The sequence below is a fragment of the Vidua chalybeata genome, chromosome 2 (assembly GCF_026979565.1).
Source record: "Vidua chalybeata isolate OUT-0048 chromosome 2, bVidCha1 merged haplotype, whole genome shotgun sequence".
Taxonomy (NCBI): domain Eukaryota; kingdom Metazoa; phylum Chordata; class Aves; order Passeriformes; family Viduidae; genus Vidua; species Vidua chalybeata.
This window is the reverse complement of record NC_071531.1, coordinates 104839315-104859183: the sequence shown is the minus strand read 5'-3', so window position 1 is coordinate 104859183 and position 19869 is coordinate 104839315. Positions and strand designations below refer to the sequence as shown.

The window sequence follows — 19869 nt, the reverse complement described above, 5'->3', positions numbered from 1 at the left end:
CTGGAGGATATGGAAGAAAATAAAAAATAATCAAAACACAAATAAAACCAACCTGTCCTATGACACCCAGTTATCACTACACATAGGCCAATCAATAACTCTGAACTTTGGGTTATTTCTCAGCTTGAGTTTAAAATCAAACCTAAACCTTTCTTCATGCTAGTTATGCCTGCAGCTTAGCTATAGAAGTTACTCCATTTTCACTTCAAGAGCTAAAAGCACAAAGACTTAACTTTTTTGTGTGTGTGTCTGTATCTTCCACTCGTCCCATCCTCCCCCAGATTTTTTCAGTGCAACTCAGCAACTTTCAGCTACTCAAATGCAGCCCTGCAGTATTTTTGGCAGAGACTAAGACTTCTTGTCATGGTAGACTGATATAAGTTTAAAGAGTACAAAGGCTGTTCTGATTTATTATGTATCATTACTACTTCAATTTCAGAATTAAAACATAACAAGGCAGTGTAGTATTACAAATTTATTGAGTTTCGTCAAAGTAATTTTTCAGCATTGAAAATTTCACACATATAAAACAACTTCTATGCATTAAAACCAAAGTATGGATTATTTTTTTAATTTAAAGCAAGTGCTGTGCTTTTTTAAACATCTCATGAACCAAATTCTTCAGTTATAAAGCTAATAAAAATAAGTGATACACCACTAGTTTTTTTTTTCAACCTGTGAAATTCATCTCTTTGGGAAACAATACTTTTTAAAATTGTATCATGAAAGATACAGACCTGAAAAAGGATAAACAATCATACACAAGGCATAGATGTTACACAGAGTAACTCAGACATTTTATAAAGAGATCTGGAAAAGTACCTAAAATAGTGATATTTATTTAGTATAAAAATTCAATAATAAAATATTGCTCATAATAAATAAGAAAACATGAGTTTCATTAATACTGTTCTCCCCTTAAAGCTCTCTTGGATGTAACAGGATCAGACCTTATCAAAAGTCAAATTTTTATTTTGTCCTCCATATGAAGGAGGCAGTTCAGGTCATTCTTTGCTAGAAACAATTTTATTATAAACAAAACACAGAATTCATTTCAGGGCTCATGCGTAGTTATGGGAAAAAAAAATAATAATCCCCAAATGTGAATAAACGTTATTATAGTAGGTTTTAATACCCAAAATATTTGCCCTTTTTGTTAAACCCAAAGTGGAATAAGACTTGCCGCTGCCCAAGTTTTCTCAAAAGCTTCTAAATATGGGTGCAGCTGTACTTAGCGGTTATTAACGCTGTTAGGGACAGTTTGCTCTAGGGGGATGGACGTTGTTTCCCTTTATATGGGGACGTTGGATTTCATCCCTGCTCTTCCCATCTGCAGACAGGGCAGTTTGGAGCAGTTCTTCAGCAGCTGCTCGATGGCGATGTGGCGCACATTGAGCTCCGAGGCCAGGGAGTCCTTCTCCTGGACCTGCTGTGCCAGCTCCTCAAACACATCTGCAACAACAGCACTGCGTTAATGCACTTGTCCCTGTACTGACACAGGCTCAGGAAGCAGTGACAACACTGGGGAAGAGGCACACACATGTAAGTGGGATCATGCACAGGAACTCTGCTTTTCCTGGTTCCAGCACAGCTTTGTATGCATTGCAAACTGAACAGCATCACTTCATTTCCAGTTATAGACAACCTGAGCCAAGGTGGATCAATTTAGAACTCAAAACAAAGCTGCCTCTGGCCGGTATCAGCAGCAGTGTGGCAGCAGGACGAGGGCAAGGATCACCCCCCCCTGTGCTGGGCACTGGTGAGGCCACACCTCAAATCCTGTGTTCAGTTTTGGGCCCCTCACAGCAAGGACATGGAGGTGCTGGAGCATGTCCAGAGAAGGGCAAGAGAGCTGGGGAAGGGGCTGGAGCTAAATCCTGATGAGGAGCAGCTGAGGGAGCTCAGCCTGGAGAAAAGGAGGCTCAGGGGAGACCTTATAATTCTCTACAATTGCCTGACAGGAGGGTGGAGCCAGGTGGGATCAGGCTCTTCTCTCAGATAACAAGTGACAGGATGAGAGGAAATGGCCTTAGTTTGCACCAGGTGAACTTAGATTGGATATTAGGAAACATTTCTTCATGGAAAGGGTTGTCATGCACTGAAACAGGCTGCCCAGGCAAGTGGGGGAGTCACCATCCCTGGAGGGATTTAGCAGGCATGGAGATGTGGCATTTAGGAACCACTTGGTTTTGTGGGGGACTTAGCAGTGCTGGGTTAATGGTTGCACTTGATCTTAAAGGCAATTTTCAACCTTAACAATTCTATGGTTCTAGTCAAATTCTTAAAGAGAATAAATACTGTGTCAATTTGCATCACCAAAGCAGATTACATAATGAAAGCACCTAGAAATCTCTCTATATCACATATTTCCATGCAAAACAAGAGACTTCAGTTAGAAACTTGTATGACAGCAAGGCAATCAAAATTACATTTTTAAAACCAGACATTTTTTTATAAAAAAGCACCACAAACCCAATATGAAGAGTATTGAAGAATTCTCACCCTGGATTTGCTTGAGCAGTTTTTCATTAAGTTGCTTTAACTCTCCTAGAGTCATTGTAGTCACTGCAACAATAAAATATGTTATTACTACTACCAATCACATAAGCATCCCTAAGCAGACTCCTATTTTCTCAATATTTCTCCTATTTGCATCCTAATAATCAACAGATGTGTGGCAGTAAGTCAGAGACAACAGTATTTATTAGTGATTTGAAGAAAGTTTGAAAATTCTCTTTTTAATGTTGACACAGACAAGGATTTACTCCATTAAAAAACTCTCTCTTCAATACCAAAAAGGTGGAAAATCAAGCCCTGAAAACAGTAGCATTCAGAATCAGAACTGCGTGGCACATTTAAATACTATACCCTCCTCTGACTTCAAAACATGATTTCCCCAGTGTAACCCATGAAAGCACATCTGTTTAATTGTGGGCAATTAAAAGGGGACAATTCTGACAAAAGTCCTGCTAAGTTTCCCAGCCTGCAAGAAGCAGCTTCCTGACAGAATTTTCAGCATGTGGCTCCCTGTTTTGGTTACTAAGGTTTGTGCTTTATGCATACAGGAATAACTTACACAGTTTCCACTGAGTATCTCACTGACAAATGATGAAGGACAATCCTGGCTTGATATGAAGACCAGCATATAAAAACAGGTCTCCTTCTGTGCTCCTAGTGAGAACTATGAGATCCTCTGTATCACTCAAAAGCCCTTCTGTATCTCAGGTTGTGTGCATTGATCATCCTCACAGAAAATACACATTAAGCCTCAGAGAAGGGAACTGTGAAGGTGCTCTTCACTGCCCTTGATCAACAGCAGGGAAGCACTGGCCTGCTTCCTAGGATTTCCTCAACCCTGCAGTGGACACACATGGTGCCATGGCTGCTGCTGAGATGCCCTTGTCACCACGGTGAAAAGCAACAATCTGAACACCACAGGGGGTACTGGGCATTGGCACAAGCTTTAAAACCTTGCAATTCTAAAATACTGGTTTTAAACTTCAGCAAAGCTGTTTCTGCTGCAGTTTAGCAAAGCTCTCATTGCATACTTGAGAGAAAAAACAATGCTGCAGTTTTTAATAGAGATTCCTCTGTGCAAAAGGTTTCTACGTGGCAAATTTAAAGTCCTGAGTTCTGAAAAAGATGGGTTTTAGCTACCCACTGGATTATTTGATTATCCTAAGTCTTCCCTTTCAAACTTTCTCACAGCTGGCAGCTGTGGGATGTTAAATTGCTGACAGTACTGCCAAACCAAAGAAGCTGGCAATAGCTAAGACTTGGTACTCAAGACATAATCCCAGCTAAGAATAAAACAGATTCACCTTTCTCTGCCATCAGCCAGATAAAATGGTGCTCCTTCCCACCTTCAGATATTAATATACCTGAAAAATCCCTCTTCACACTTTACCACCCTTTAAGCAACAGGAAACCCCTGACCTAATTTAATATAGTAATTAACAGCTAAAAATGTCAAGAATTCCCCCCCACTTTTATACCCAATGGTAGGATGTTACTTCCCCATTCTTCAGCATTTTCATTAACATTTTGTCATCTGGCAGACAGACTGGTTCACATGTTTCATGTGAGTGTTTTGGTACAGGACTGTTTCATGACACATTATTCTGATACAGAAGGGAAAGAGAGAAGGAACAGAGCACTGAATTTAAATGGTAAAATATTATCCTATCCACAGCTGAGGTAAACTGAAGGAATACTGGCCAAGCTATTTACAGTTCCATTAATACTTTTTTTTTCAGTAGACAGCTATGGTGTTAAGAGTGAAAGTATTGCATTAAGAAGGTACCTAATTCTGGCAGTCTAAGTTTTCATCTAACATACAAACTGAATCATAGATTCTCCAAATGAATGGCACTTAAAGGTAAATACTGCAAAATACAAGCAAAAATGCCTCAAAGCTGCATTATGTAGTCAGAAGAAAAAAACCTCTTATTGTGCTCAATGCAGATTTAGGCTCCCGTCCCGAAATCAAAGACTGGAGAGAAATTCCAAGTAACTAACTTCATGGAAGTTAGACAGTTAGACAACCCCATAAACCAGGTCAAGCTTCCGTAATTCCTCTGTTATATGCTGTCCTGATTTATGTAATCCCAATTTATGACTGCAACAGACAGGTGGTCAAACAGCCCAGAGTATCTGTTTTGATTTATGGCTTTAAGGCTACTAATTCACTACAAATGCAACATGACACATCATGCAGCAGTTAAGTAAAATCCTTTCATAAAGGATGAGAAATGACTCAGCTTCGCAAGGACAGAGTTGTCAGTTTGTTTTAAAAGAAAGGGAGGTTAAAGGAGTCAATTCCAACTTTTTACAGTACCTCTTTCTCTGACTCTTTTGACATTCTGATTCCATTATTACCCTGGTTTTCATCACCTGTTTTTCCCTGGAATATTTTATCAGTGCTTTTGTTTTCTTTCTCAGGTCTTTTGAAATTCAGAAACCATCTCCAATTACTTTCCTCATCTACAAATCTAAGAGTGGACATATACCAGTTCAGGACCAAGTACTGCCCAAAAAGCAGGATGGTAACAGCACATACCTCTAGGAATCTATTCCTAATACATTTCATGCAGCCTGATTTCAGAGACACTAAAATACCCTAGCTTTTTCTAAAGATTTCTTCCAGTGATCTTGTTAAACAACAGGGAAACTAAATTTCTGTTATTTTGACCTTCACCACAGTCATCAAAAGACAGCTCAGGTCTTCTGCTACAGCCTTTAAGAGGACACGGTGGCAGAAGGGCCTTCCCAGTTTCTTATGCTCAACAAACACAAGGAAGAAAACAAATCCAGTAAAATGCACAAGGAAAGTCTGCTACTATTAAGATTACTTCACAAGTTTGCTCTGCTACATGACCTCTAATTTCCTCTGTTTAGGGCAGGTCTCTGTGAAATGTAATTCAGGGCACTGAGGAAGTTCAATAATAGATATGCAGGAGCTGAGCAACCTCCACCTCCACAGGCAGGGCTGAGCAACTCCAAGGAATGACATACTGAAATGAATTTTTTTGTACAAATTAGGCATGTCCTGTATCACACTGGGCTACAGCTAAGAGTAAAAAAAAAAAAAAAAGAAACAAAACAAAACAAAACCAAACCAAAACAAAAAAAAAAAAAAAAAAACCCAGCCAAACCACCCTATTTGCTCAGCTAGGTAGCTCTTTTTTCCACACATATCTTAACATTCTGGACTTCGGGATGAAAACTAATGCCCTGTGGAGACATGAAGTGGTCAATAGGTATTTGAAGGAATGCTCTTGCTTGTGAGGCTGTGTGTAAATGGATGTATACTCACGTTCCTCCCTGCTGTGTTGAGGATGTCTCCTATGAACACTGGCAAGTGAATCTCCTTCAGCTTTTTCAGCTTTCTGGACTTGGCTGCGGTTGGACCACAAAACACTGCTGCAGCAGAAGGTAGCACCGAGTCTGAAATCAGTGGATTCTCTTGGTTCCAGCAGAGTCTGTGAGCAGCTTGAGATGCCTCCAGATTTCCCATCTATCCATTTTGCAGAGTATCTAGGTACTGGGGAGTCAAATTGTGGGAGTAATTTTCTATCAGTCTGATGTCTGAAGCTAAAAAGCTGGTGTTGGGATGGTTTTGAGCTTTCAGAATCAGAGTCTAAATCCTTGTTTTGTGCGTATTGTATGATCCAGTTAATTTTTTTGCTCAAGAGATTTTTTACTTCTGCATAAGGACTTTTAGAGAGCTTTGATCGTGGACAGTCCTGATTCGCTATTAAGTGGAATTTTTCAAAGCAGTCTCTGTGCCCCCTTAAAGATCTTGTATGTAGAAGATCTGACTTTGGCACTCCTGTAAAGACACAACAGAAAGAAGTTCACTTACTGCTAATTTTTAAAAATCTTTACTCACAAGCAACCAAGAAAACAAAAACTTTAGTGATGGTTTCCTACTAACAGTCTTACCACTGAAGCAAACTAGGGTACCTCACAGTCCAAAATTTGTGAAGTTTCCCTCAGGCTTGAGTCCTTGTCACGCAAAGTGTTTTGCGCACCATAATGTCTGGAGCAGGACTTCAGCATGTGCCTCTTGCATGGTGACAGAGATAAAGCAAACTGACAACTCCACACATACTGCAATCCCCCTACACACAAGTGTATAAGTTGCAGAAGTAAAATAAACCCGACTGGGTATCAGCAAGTTCTATAGAACGACAGCACTCATACAAGCTCCCATTTTCTATGCAAATGTTCTGAGCCATCTGCTCAAATACTGCAGGGTGCAGGTTTGTCTCATTCAAGTGGTCAAACATTACTCAGATTTCAGTCATTGTTTATTATGTTGCACTGGTAGCAAGCAGCCTAGCTAGGGAAGCAAGCTCTAACACTGTCAATGTTTGCCAACATTAAACTGTCCTGAAATTCACTTGAGGTGTGCTGGGAGAGAGTTAATTTTTATCACAGTGTAATATGGGGCTGTGTTTTGGATTTGTGCTGCAGTGTTTTCATTATCACTGAGCAGGGCTTACACACAGTCAAGGCCCTTTCTGCCTCTCTCACCACCTGACAGCGAGTGGGCTGGGGGCATGCAAGGAGCTGGGAAAGGACACAGGTGGAACAGCTGATCCCAACTGACCCAAGGGATATTCCACATCATATGGCATCGTGTTCAGTGTACAAAGCTGGGGGAAGGAGGTGGAAGGGAGGAATGTTTGGAGTGATGGCGTTTGTCATCCCAAGTCACCGTCATGCATGACAGAGCCCTGCTCTCCTGGGGATGCCTGAACACCTGCCCAACCACGGGAAGCACTGAATGAATTCCTTACTTTGCTTTGCTTGTACGGGCAGCATTTGCTCTCTCTTTAAAAACTGTCTTTGTCTCAACCCACAAGCTGAAATTCTTTCCCCATCCTATTGGGTTAAACCATGACATCACACAAGATGGATGTTTATTTTCCTCTTTGCTCATCCTCCCTCAAAGACTGTTCAAATAGCTACAGCAGGTAACTTAAACCTCTAAGTAACAGCTAGTGATTGACAGGTTAAAAAGGAACACAATCTGTGAAGATCTGCAGTTGGTGAGTGAACACAGATGGTATGAGAAATGACTATTCCAGAAAGTTAATAGTGCCCCAGAACAAAATTACTTTCTGCAACTTCAGTGGATATTTATTTTTCCTCAGATTCATGTACACAGTGGATTCAGAATCCAAGTCCAAGTAATAAACAATTTGTCATTTATCTCAGTACCCCATATATTACTTGGGAGGTTCCCAATACAATGAAAACCAATTCTGTCTAACAAGTTTGTCACTGCAAATAACAATAATATACCTGTGAACAAGAGGTTGAAAGTGCTTAATGCTGAAGTATTGAAATCAACAAACAATGTAACTGGATCTCTGAATCTAGGCAACATGAACCAACCTTCAGCCATCCCATCTTTTAGCCATTAAAAGTGACTAAAATAAAAGAAAAAACATGAAATGCAACAGGTAACAAAATCTGGTAACAGAGACATTTACAGACGATTAGAACAAAGCCACACATTAGAACAAGTCTCAGTTCCAGCTGATTCTTGTGGTAAAGTGTAATCTCCCCACCCCAAACGATTAAAAAATGATACAATGTTTTTGTTAAATTACTGACTGCCACAAAATGCTGCACTACTCTCAAACTAATCTGAAAAGGTAAAATTTTTAACATGAAACTGAAAACAAATCCAAGCACTTCATTTTGATTATCTCACTTGCTGGTATCTGCTGTTTGAAGTTGGGGAGTTCAAACACCTAGAGTAGCCATTACAAATTGTTGATTTTCTACTCTTTGGGCAGCACTGAAACTTAAGTGCATTATTTTCTGACTGAGTTTCTGAGAGTGCACACAATTTATGGGGCAAAATATCTAGAAAACTGGAAAATAAAAGAAAACAGCAATGGAATTAATTTTGTTCTTAGCAGCAGGGCAAAGGTAAAGTCATGAAAACAGATACTCCTTCTGTTCATGAGGTAACTATTAGAACAAACAAAACTCACACACTAACCAGAGGCAACTTTTAAGAAGGAAGTTCTGGAGTAAACTATACTCTGTGCCCTCTGTGGGCAGTCAAGATTCTCACTCCACACCTCAAAATACTTTTCAACCTCTTTCAGCAAACAAATATTCACCAACTTTTCTTAAACTCTGCATAATCTGCTGCATACTTGCAATGCTATTTTACCTCTCTATCTTTACAGAGACTTAAAAAACCCCAATAAACATTTCTATTGAAAACAAAAAAGACAAGTAATTTGTTTTGATGACTTATCAGCACCATTTAAATAGAGCAAGCCTGGTGAACTCAAGTAGCATGATGGAAACCTTAAATCTTTAAGCCATCAAGGGAAAGCAAACACTGTCAAGTGAAATTATAAGGCAAATATAGTCACAACATTACAAACCCTAGAAAACTAGAGTGATTTGTTAAATGTTACTTGCTTTTCCCAAGTGATTTGTCAACATTCTACTTTGCTGCTGCTCATAGTGGTTTCTTTTACTTACAGAAAATAATCAATGGGCTGAAAACCATGTTTTGCACAATTTTCCACACAATAATGCTCAGAAACCCACCTAACAAACACACCCTCACAAAAAATGACAGAATACTGATGGTATCACTTAAAAAAAGCATTTCCTTTGAGGCAGCTTCATTATTTCAATGAGAATAAATGTCACTTGTCCAGTAGGAGAGGAGCATGAGACCACACAAAATAGCCAACACACAAATTGTTACACAAAGAAAGAACAAGTGCAGCATGACTTCACGAAGCCTCACCTGAATTATGATCAAGTCTTAAGCTCAAGGTTATTCCAATCTTTCCTTCTGAACATTGCTAACTTCCCCATTCTAGAGGCATGCTGCTCAAAGAGATCTGCTTTATCTGAACTCAGTAACAGAGTGTCTGAAATGAGCAATTATTACAGAAGAAAAAAACCCATGCTACTTCAGGAGTTTAAGCTTTGCTATTTATATGCCACACATTAGCCACAATGTCCCTCTTTCTGAGCACAGAAGGGCAGGTTATTGCAAAACACTTCCAGTATACAAGATCAGAATTTACATCCTACCCCTTCTCTTATTCCACTGCCAAACCCCCAAAAGGGTCCTATCTAAGGAATCTTGAATAAAGTAAGGAACTGAAAATACGCAAATCCAAACCAGTTTTGTAGAGAACTGCTAACAGAGCTGCTTCAGCTTTCACATAACTGGCTTGGATTTTTACCGTAACAATCTCACACAAAACTAAAACAAGCATCAATTTCTCTTTTGTCCTAAGGTGACAATTAGTCCTTTCCTATGCAGAGAAAATCGACCATAACCTCCTGGAAGAGCTGAGCAGGGACAGCAGCTGCTGTGCCAGCACAAACTAACAACCACATACCAGAATTACAGCAAGTGAGGGTATGGTTTTTTGGAACAAATCCTTCTGTTGTGGCCAACACTGTCAGCCTTATGAGGCAGAAAAGATGTCCATTTCTTTTCAGGAAGACTTCATACTCCACTCAGACAACTTCATATTTTTCCCTTCATCACAACTGCAGAAAAAGCTACAATCTGGTGAGCTGGCATGGACCAAGTGATATATAAAGATGATTCAGTTTTATTGCTTTATTCAACACTATACACCAACAGATGAATAAAGCATGGCAAGATTTCTGTACAAAACAAGAAGCAATACTGTGATTTTGATAAACAGCTATTGTGAGTTTCGGGGACTTTCACAAGGTTTCACTTCTGTCTCCACATTTCTGTTTGCCAATATCAACCTCAATCTTTCTTACTTTTTGTCTGGTTCTTCAAGTCTGCAATCATAAAATCATCAACTGCCCCCCCCGCTCCCCCATTTGCAGGTATGTATATTTGCTCCTTGTCTTATTCTCCAAGAACAGGATTGCAGACTATGTCCAAGTACGCCCTAAACTTCATATTTACTTTTTCAGAGAAGGAAAAAAACCCTCATCAAGCAACAAAAAAACCCCACCCAACAACTACCCAGAGAAGAAAAGTTTAATCTGCAGGGGGAAAAAAAGTCCCACAAAACTCCCTAATATCTAGAAGACCATATCTAACAAACTTAAGACAGCACAGATGCTATTAGGAAACAAGCTCATGCCAGAGATCATTCCTCAAGTGCACATGATTCACAGATGATGCCAAACCTCCAGACAAATCATAAAACAATGTAAGTGCTTACAATCCATTATTTGTTTCTGATTCTAGTAACTCATGTGTCCTAGATGAAATATGAACATATCACTTCACTCAACAATATCTTTGTATATTGACTTGAAGAACAGGACTTCCTATGTAAGTGCCTAATGCTTAGGCAAAAAAACCCTCAACCCCAACCCTGACTTTCAATTTATAAGCTATGCAAGGCAGGCAGTCAACATGACTCCTAATGCACTCCTACAAAGTAATTTTGTAAATGCATGACTAGCAATCAGGCAGTTTAATACACATTTTTGTAACTTTATTTATTCATAACAGTAAAGTAGCTGAAAGCAGGGAGAATATTTACCAGATAACCAGGTGAGCAATCATATCTCAACAAATTCTACCCCATTTTAAGGCATTTGTACTTGAAAGTAAATTAGTTTCCATCGTATTAAATTTTTTCGCTTTCTGTCTTTTTTGAGGGTAAGATTTTATTTCTGCCTTTGCAACTGATACACTGAGAACTATGTATAACTCTTCTTCATTATAAAGGCACAGAACTAAAGAGAAATGTTTGGTCATGTTTATATAAAGCTAGCTAGAAGAGTTGCCCTATTTGGACATTATAACAGTAATCAACAAGTCCAATTCAAAAGGAATGTTTTTGAATACCAAGATTATTCCACATCCCTTCACAAATGTTTCCATAGAAAAAAATAAATCAAGTGATCATCAGCCTGGTTATCTTCAACAGCGGTTTTTTTTTCATTTCTTTGCTATTCTCTTAAAAAAAAAAACAAACAACAAAACTTCTTATTTGGTCTTTCAGATTCATCAGTTGGAAATAATATTAAAGAAATCCTGAATTCCCTTCTTAGCATTTTCTAAAGTACTGTTGTAAACAAATTGTTTTTTGCAATGGTGAATAGCAGCTGAAGTGGAAAATCCCCCCTGAACCTAAGATGAACTAAAATTAACATAAATACTTGTAGACACATGAATAGTCAATAATAAGTTTGTACTATGCCATTGGTTACTTAAAGCCTCTTTAAAGAATTTACAAATACTTATGGGTAAGATTTATACCTGACCATCACTTCTGTCTCCAGTTTGAGTTAGCTGTGGAGACCTGCTTTCACAGCCAGTGAAGAAATGCTTCTCAGGCACAACTGACCTCGTCTGAAACAGTGAGCTCCAGAGAGATTTGTGACAGACACCTCTGCTCTTCTCCTTTAAACTTGGAGTAAGCAAGAACTCTTGCCTGTGGCTGCCCACTTTCAGAGCCCTGGTCTTCACTGTGTGCCTAGATGTTCCAGCTGCTGCTCCCCTCAGCTGTCCACCTCAGGAGCACTCTGTAAACAGGGATGTTCAGCCAGCTCGTGGAACAGCTCCCGGACAGCTGCGAGTGCCCATAGAACACAAGGGTCAGATCAGCTCCAGTGTGGTTTACCTCGCGTGCAGGGCCAAGACCTGCAGCAGACAGAAAGGCTTCACAAGACATTAAATGTTCATGTCTATCTATTTTAAGCCACTGCTGCATAGACTCTTTACCAAGAGTGCTGAAAGAGGGGGGTTCCCAGAAAAGCAGATCCCAAGACCTGTTCAAAATGCATGAGACAAAAGCTGCCCATGATAACCTAAGATAATAAGTTATCCACATGTCTAAATGACAAAAACCTGATACTCTTCAGCTGTACAATTCTGCCAACATTGAAAAGCAGGATCATTAGAGATGTGTATCTCCAGTACATCTGCCTGACAAGATGTAAAGCCACTGCTATTTTTAAGGGTTTACATGCAATCTCATTTGAGAGTTAAATCTTATGATTTATTAGACTGGCTAGAAGGAACATGCCAGTGCCATTCATTAACTTCTAAAACCAGACACTTTGCAAATACTAGATATTATCTAGTTCATAAATTAAAGTTCTCTCCTTGCTTTCATATGATAATGCCAGTATTTTCCATACATCAAGTGTGCACACAAATCACCTCCCACTTCATTCCTATCAGCTCATTTGTATTTTAGCACAGAGCAAAGATATCAGACAGAACAGAGATCCAGCTGGCCCCTTAAATGTATTTTCAAAAATCATGTTCCTTATAAACTACTTTACTAAGAAGAATTTGCTACTGTATTAAACAAAGCAAGGCACTCTGATGAAAACTTCGCTACTGAAAATATTATGTCACATACTTTGAAAGAAAAATCAGCTAAATAGACCTAGAAGAGAGTGGAAGTCATAAGCCAGTATTTCTGCAGTTTGGATGATGCCAGGTAACATAAATACTCAATTATCTTGTTTGCATGGACAAACCTCCCAGATTTACACATTAAGAATGCAAAAATGTATTTATTGAACCAGCTCCACAGCTTGGCATTACTCAGTGGTACTTGTACAGCATTCAGAGTAAGAATAGCATCTCCAATCATGTTCAGACTTGAATTTGTAGTTAAGAGCTTTAGTGGAAACTGCAGCTAATTTCACATGTCCATTCAAGTTTGCAGAAATGAGTCATACCCCTGGCCTGCAAATGCTGCCTTGAAACAAGTTCTCATCTGTCTAGTTGAAAGGGCAAAAATGGAAATGTTTAGCTTTTATTGCCAGAATAATCTATTTTACTGTTTATCATTTCATTAACACTGAAAAAATAAGGATGTGTAATATTCTGGAATAGAATTAAATCAAACAGTGATTTCCACTTCTTTCAACTATACCTTACAACACATTTTATTTCAGTGAGATATTCTTCTGTAGGGTGTAAAAAAGAAAAAAACCTGAAATTCAAGTACTTACAGTTTGCAACAACTAAACCCACCCCCTCCTTTTTTTTTTTTTTTTTAAATGAACACAAAATGAGGATATTATACAAGATTTTATAGACGTTAACAGGAAAAAAGCTATGTGGCAAGCCAGATTTACTTATAACATCCTTGTCTCAGCCTGGAGACTCAGATTTACTAACCTGATGCTGAAACTGCCTCAAAAGCTGAGTCTATCAGCACTTTAAAGGACCATGGAAACCTAACTACTTCAACATAAATCAGGGGAATGGATGCCCAGTACTTACACTGTCTCTTATTTTACAGGACCTGGGATGGGAAGTGTCATTTGCTATTCAGCTGTTCAGCTCTAAACAGAAATGGAAGTGAGCCAGTTTGCTTGTCAGCCAGCATCCCCCAAGATGTTATTGTAGTTAGCAGCACTGGACAAGCAAAAGAGTAAAAAAATAATCTCAAACAATCATATTTTTCACTTCTATTACCATTTGTCTCCATTACAACTCTTGTATGTGAGGAAATGCAGGTTTTTAAATGATTCTGCGTTAAGAAACACCAGCATAAACCCAGTTAAAGACAGATACACTATGTAAAGAAATGTAAAGGTAAGTCATAATTATTACAGACTTCCAAGTTTGATGTTCAAACAAAAACATTCAAGTATTAAGATCTTCAAGCTGGGATTTCCACAGGTGTCCAGAGGATCCCAGGACACAGCTGCCTTGTGCAATGCCTTCCCATGGGAAGAAACCTGAACGCCTCTAAGCAGCACCACAGGCAGGACCCTCTGGCTGCTGCTGTGTGAGGGGTGAGACATGGGACACATGGTCACACAGAGCCACAGACTGGTTTGGGTTGGAAGGAACCTTAAAGATCACCTCATTCCAACCCCCTGCCATAGGTAGAGACACCTTCCACTAGACCAGGTTGCTCAGAGCTCCATGCCACCTGCCCTTACAACACTTCTAGGGATGGAGCATCCACAACTTGGAAATGCTACAACTGGAGTTTCAATACACCATATTCAGGTAAAGGATTTTGTTTTGTTGATGTATACATTTACAGACAGTTTTTATACATACACAAGTGTGTGTTTTTGAGTTTTCATGCATTTCTCCCCACCCTTGAGGTATCACTGAAGATTTGTTGTTAGTACTCTATCTCTGCTAGCAAAGTTCAGTTAGTCATTTTCTCATATTCTAATGAAATTAAAAAGAAGAACTTTGTTTCAACTAACACACAACACGTGATTTCCTGGCTCATGCAAACCAGTCACATATGAATTTAAAACATTTCCTGTTTCCATCCACTGATTACTACTGTGACACCTACTCAGAAAAGCAAACAATGCACCATCTCTGATGCTCGCTTCATCTGCACAAGGCAAACAAAACACAACATTAAAGTCCAGCAGATCCTCCCCACTAGGATATTCTGAACCCCATGTACAACTTTAAAAACACTGTCCACAATCAGCTTCATTTTTCAAAATGTTTAGTATTTCATATGCAAATACTTTGCATATCTTTAAGAAGCACATTAATATTCTGTTGTGTTATATCATCTGACTATGAACCTTCAGACACAAAAGCTAGTTTGGCAACAGAAGTGTTTACATGTAGCTTAGTACACTCAGCTTCCCTGAGTGTGAATCCTCAAACTAAGTGAGCCGGATGAGCCAGTGCAACAGAAAAAAATGCTGCCCTTTCCAGAGACAACACTGCTCGGACCCCTTTTAGACTGAAGACCAGAACTACTAAACTCTCCTGAACATGTTGCTCTTTCCTTGTTCAAGAAAGACTGATGACATTTAACAGGGTTAAGTTTAAACCTGCATATTGCCTTTAGTTATTCCAATGACTGCCTTCTCTTTTATTCTCCCCTTGCTATCACTCTTTCAGTCAGCTTCAGAGAAATAGATCCTATAATCCATATGTATCACTCCTGAATAAATTCTGGGACAGACAGCACAGGTGATCTCCCAGTTACACTCAAACCAGCAGTTTCTATGAATTAACTGAACTTAGTAAGAAGCATAATCACAGTTTATTTCACTAAAATATTCAAAATCTATTATTAGAAAAATCATGATGGAGACCTGATATCTGATAAAAACCAAAGGTTTTATGACACAGTAACTGACTTCCTTATTCAAAAATTCAACAGTTATTTAACCAAGACAGACCACAGATTAAGCTTTCTGTACAGCAGTATTCTCTATAAAGGACTATAAGAAAAGTACAGTTCCCCCCCCGCCCCCAGTTATGTAACATTACCAAGATACTGTCCAAATATAATAAAGGTTACAAATAAACACTCCAATGTCAGGAAAGTAAGGGCTGAGCCATGTCGTAACACTAATCCAGAAAGGAGTCATTATTAGAGATGAGGATGGTCTCCAAGTCCCCCATTTCTAATTCCTCCTCTTACTGACCCAGGCCAATCAACAACATCAGCATCGAGACACAGGCAAACATGTACAGCTGCTGAACTCACAGATGCCAGGAGATGCAAGATTCACCATCACTAGATTACACTGTAATTAAGTGCAGCTAAGGAAATTGTATTTCTGCAGTATTTTGTTCATAGACACTTGAGAAAGTCTGTTTCAAAGGTTCAGCTGCATCAGTTCCCAGCACATGGATTTGCCATGTCCAGGTTTAAGCAGTCAGATGCTGCTGGCATGAGGGGAAACAGAATTATCCACGCTAGTTTTGTTAATACGACGGCCTGCTAAAAAAAGAAAGCTGGGAAGCCTACTTTCCAGAATTTCATACCTAGACTCACAAATTAGAAGTATATTTAGGTCAGAAAAGACCTCCAAGATCATTGAGTCCAACTGCAAACCTAAGATTGCCAAGCCCACTGCTAGCTCTTGCACGTCCATCTGTAATGCTCCTTTCTATCCCAACCCAGCTCCTGGTGCAGACTGCATGGTCAGGAAAGATGGAAGAGGTGCCATATATTCCAATTAAGTCAGACAGCACTTAACACATGGAAGTTAACAGGGTGCTGCAAACAGTGGGAGTACTCAAGCATCCTGCAAGATGCTGAGCTGTGACTAATAGCCTGCCTGCTCTCCAACAGCAGCTATTTCCTGCTTCTCTGAGGGAGCAGTTCCACATGCACATCAACACCAAAAATGAGCAAGCCTGTCTTAGCTGTTGCATGAGTATCTTTTTAGAATTGCCTACTTCACTTCCTGAAATACTTAATATATGCATGGGTTTTTAATTGCTGACAGTTTTAAACATGATGCTACATAAAAAGACAAACTATCAGCAAGATCGACACTCATTTGTAAGTGTGGGATAACACATCTACAAGAGTTGATGCAACTTGCAGCTGATTCTGTTCAACAAGATTTAATGCATCTGAACTCCATTAGAACATAACCAGGAGGTCAGTATGAAAATATCCAGTATAACATTGTGCTTTAATGAATTACCCAGTTCATGCTGTACCCAGGGCTGCAAAAAGACTTATTTGAGACACATAAAAATCAGTCTTTGTCACCAAAAAATACAGGAATGTAGAGATATGTCAAAAGTAGGAAAAGCGTGACCATAGGTATGGCAAAGAGCTGACTCACGCAGCAGTTCAGCTAAAAAGCCTTATAATGACTCTATATAAAAAGTCACTAACACAGCCTCAGCCACCTTTAAGCCTCCCCTCCCTATAAGCAGTAACAGTACATCTTTTCAAAGTGGCACACAAAAGACAGACTATCAGAAATTGAGGCATTTTGATGTTAACATGATCAAAGATACATATACTTTTATTATGCAAAATAGAAGAATTGCAATGGCCTGTGTAACTTCAGGGAAACTTTTATCACTATTCTATTCCAAACAGCCTCCTTTTAAAATTAACTGGAAATTTAGAAGATTATGCAACGGTTTGCACAGATTAAGTCTTTCCTCCTATCAAGGCTATTTAGAGCAAAAAAATCCCAAACCTATTCCACTTAAAACACATGATCACTTCATAAAGTCACAGCCACAACAAGCAGCTTTGAGAAATCCACAGCTTATCTCAAACAACAGAGCACAGAAACCATCCAGCAATTTTTTGATGTCTTCTATCACTTTCAACACTTTCAAAACAAAACCAGATTAGTAGTGCAATGAAAGCACTTAATTCTCATTGTGTCAGTATGCTTTTAAAGCCTAGAGAGAGAAACATTGTCTCTCCATATTGAGAAGTCTAAACCTAACATTCTAAAGCAACAAGAAAACTCAGACTGAGAGGTTGCCCTAGGTTAGACAGCTGCTCTTGAGTTTTAAAAAAAAATTGCAAGTACACAGGCATGTCTCTTCTAAACAAAAACAAAAAACATGGCAATCAGTTCTGAAGTATCAAAGTAGTATTCAGATTGAAATACACTGCCTCTACTAGCAACCTACGTCTACTATCTGTTATCAAGAAATGATAGCAGAAATGATGGGACTAATCACATAACACTATTGAGATCTTCATATTCAATTGCCTCACAGCAACATAAATTACCCTGCATAGTGATATCTACATATAATTGGTGAAGACCACTCTATGTAAGGGAAGAAGTTATTTTGTTGCTCCAAAGACAAGCAATTTGACTTAAAAAGGGACAAAGATAATCTATGGCTCATTCATGCATGAAGAAAAGCAACAAGATGGGGAAATTCTTTACCAAAACAGGTTTAAAATTTTAAAAATACTATTCTGGAGGCCATTCTTGTAGAATGTACTTCTACAAGATTAGTCCTTTAAAAGATAGCAAGAATTCCTACTTTACAATCTACTGACTTTAGGAAGCTTTGATAATGAACCCTCTTTTATCATATTATACATACCAACATTCTATGAAAACAAAAAGAAATTTTGAAATTTACTTCATCATTTCAAAAAGAAAATATGAAAACAAAAATTCCATTCCCCCGAGCAGATTTAGTGAACGCAAAGTGATCCGCTTCCAAAAACCCCCAAATATTATGCTATAAAATTTCCAATTTAAGCTTGCTTTATACATAGATCCCCTCTAATTACTGAGCAAACCCACTGAATAAAGGCAGAACGTGACTCAAATCCCAAGTTCAACATCAGAGTTCTAATGCCAGGAGATGGAATAAACACCAGGGCATTTCAGAAGCTCTGGAAAGAGGGGGCTCACCTTCACATCTGGAGGAGCAGCACCCACCTTTACCAGAGAGGAGCTAGAAAACAAACTGATTTCAAACTTTCTGCAGACAGACGTTTCCAAACCCGCAACTCGACGGAAGCTTTCGGAGGAGCCGGCTGTGCGCCCATCCCACGGCCGGGCTGGCCAAGGAAGGCTCCTGCTCTCAGTCTTACCTTCGATGTTCAGCTCGAAACAGACGTGGCAGAAGGAGAGCGTTTCCTTCTCGGTGCCCAGCTTGCAGACGCTGCAGATGTTGTCATCGTCCAAGTCGATGCTCACGAACTGCTCCTCGTTCATAGTGCCCTGGGGAGGGGGACGGCGGCGACAAGGGACGGGAGGGTTACCGCGGGAGCCACCCGGGCGCAGGTCCGTGCCGCGGAGCGGGAGGGCCCCGGACCGGGGGCGGGAGCGTCCCGGCAAAGTTTTCCCTTTAGAGAAACTGAGGCCAGGCCGCACAGCGGGGCCGCACGGACCGAGACTTCCCCCTTCCCTCGCCCGAAGGCTGCCCCGTCCCATCCCGTCCTGCTCCCCAGCAACTCCATCACCAGCTCCATCATCGCTGCCCCCTTCCTCCCTTCCTCCCTCCCTCCCTCCGAGCGCCAGCGGCGCGGACGCTCCGCCACAGCTCGTACCGCGACATCCCCGGCTCTGCCCTATCCCCTACCGCTAATCCTACACCGATCGCTAATCCTACACCGATCCCGAATCCCAGCCCCGATCCCGAGCCCCAGCCCCGATCCCGAGCCCCAGCCCCGATCCCGAACCCCAGCCCCGTCCCCTCTCACCGCCCGCTCCGGCCGCTCTCCGCTTTGTCCGCCCTCCCGCGCCGCCGCCGCCGCCGGAGCTCTCGGCGCCGGGCACCGCCCGCCGCTTCGGGCCGCCACCACGGCCCGGCGGCACGGGGGGGCACCGCGGGGCTCAGGCCGCACCCCGCCGCACCCGGGCGGCTGGAGTCGCTTCGGAGCTGGGCAGCGAAGAGCGAGGAGCCAGGAGCTGTGGTTCCCCCGGCCCTCCGGGCGGACGGGGCGGCGGAGAGCGGCCGCGCTCCCCCCGCAGCAGTTGGTCTGCGCCGCGCGGGCGGGCGGGCGGTGCTGCTGTCGCGACCGGCGCTCACCCGAGCGGGGCTGCGCCTGGTGGCGCTGGTGCCGAGCGCGCCCGGCGTCCGGGGCGACGAGGTTTTGTTAGAGGTGGGGGCTAAAAAAATAAGGTGCGGTGATGGAATGTCGATTCCGTTCAGCAACCGATATTAAA

The 19869-nt window shown here is 40.8% G+C and overlaps 1 protein-coding gene across 1 annotated transcript; it reads right to left on the bottom strand.

Moving 5' to 3' along the window:
• Positions 1–460: 460 nt before the first annotated feature.
• C2H21orf91 (chromosome 2 C21orf91 homolog) lies at positions 461–19619 on the bottom strand. The gene is made up of 5 exons (XM_053934935.1): positions 19404–19619; positions 18792–18921; positions 5816–6331; positions 2503–2565; positions 461–1452 (listed from the first exon to the last, which is right to left on the bottom strand). Exons 2-5 carry the CDS (start codon positions 18913–18915, stop codon positions 1292–1294), a joined length of 864 nt encoding a protein of 287 aa, XP_053790910.1. The 5' UTR covers positions 18916–18921; positions 19404–19619; the 3' UTR covers positions 461–1291.
• Between the last annotated feature and the right edge of the window lie 250 nt (positions 19620–19869).

Bases quoted from the DNA above. Each gene is read 5' to 3' on its own strand.
- C2H21orf91 (XM_053934935.1), bottom strand. From the start codon at position 18,915: ATGAACGAGGAGCAGTTCGTGAGCATCGACTTGGACGATGACAACATC. The intron at 2,566-5,815 runs GTGAGTATACAT...TTATTGTTGCAG, and splicing joins TCAACACAGCAGGGAGGAAC to TGACTACAATGACTCTAGGA. The intron at 1,453-2,502 runs GTGAGAATTCTT...CTGTTGTTGCAG, and splicing joins ACTGCTCAAGCAAATCCAGG to ATGTGTTTGAGGAGCTGGCA.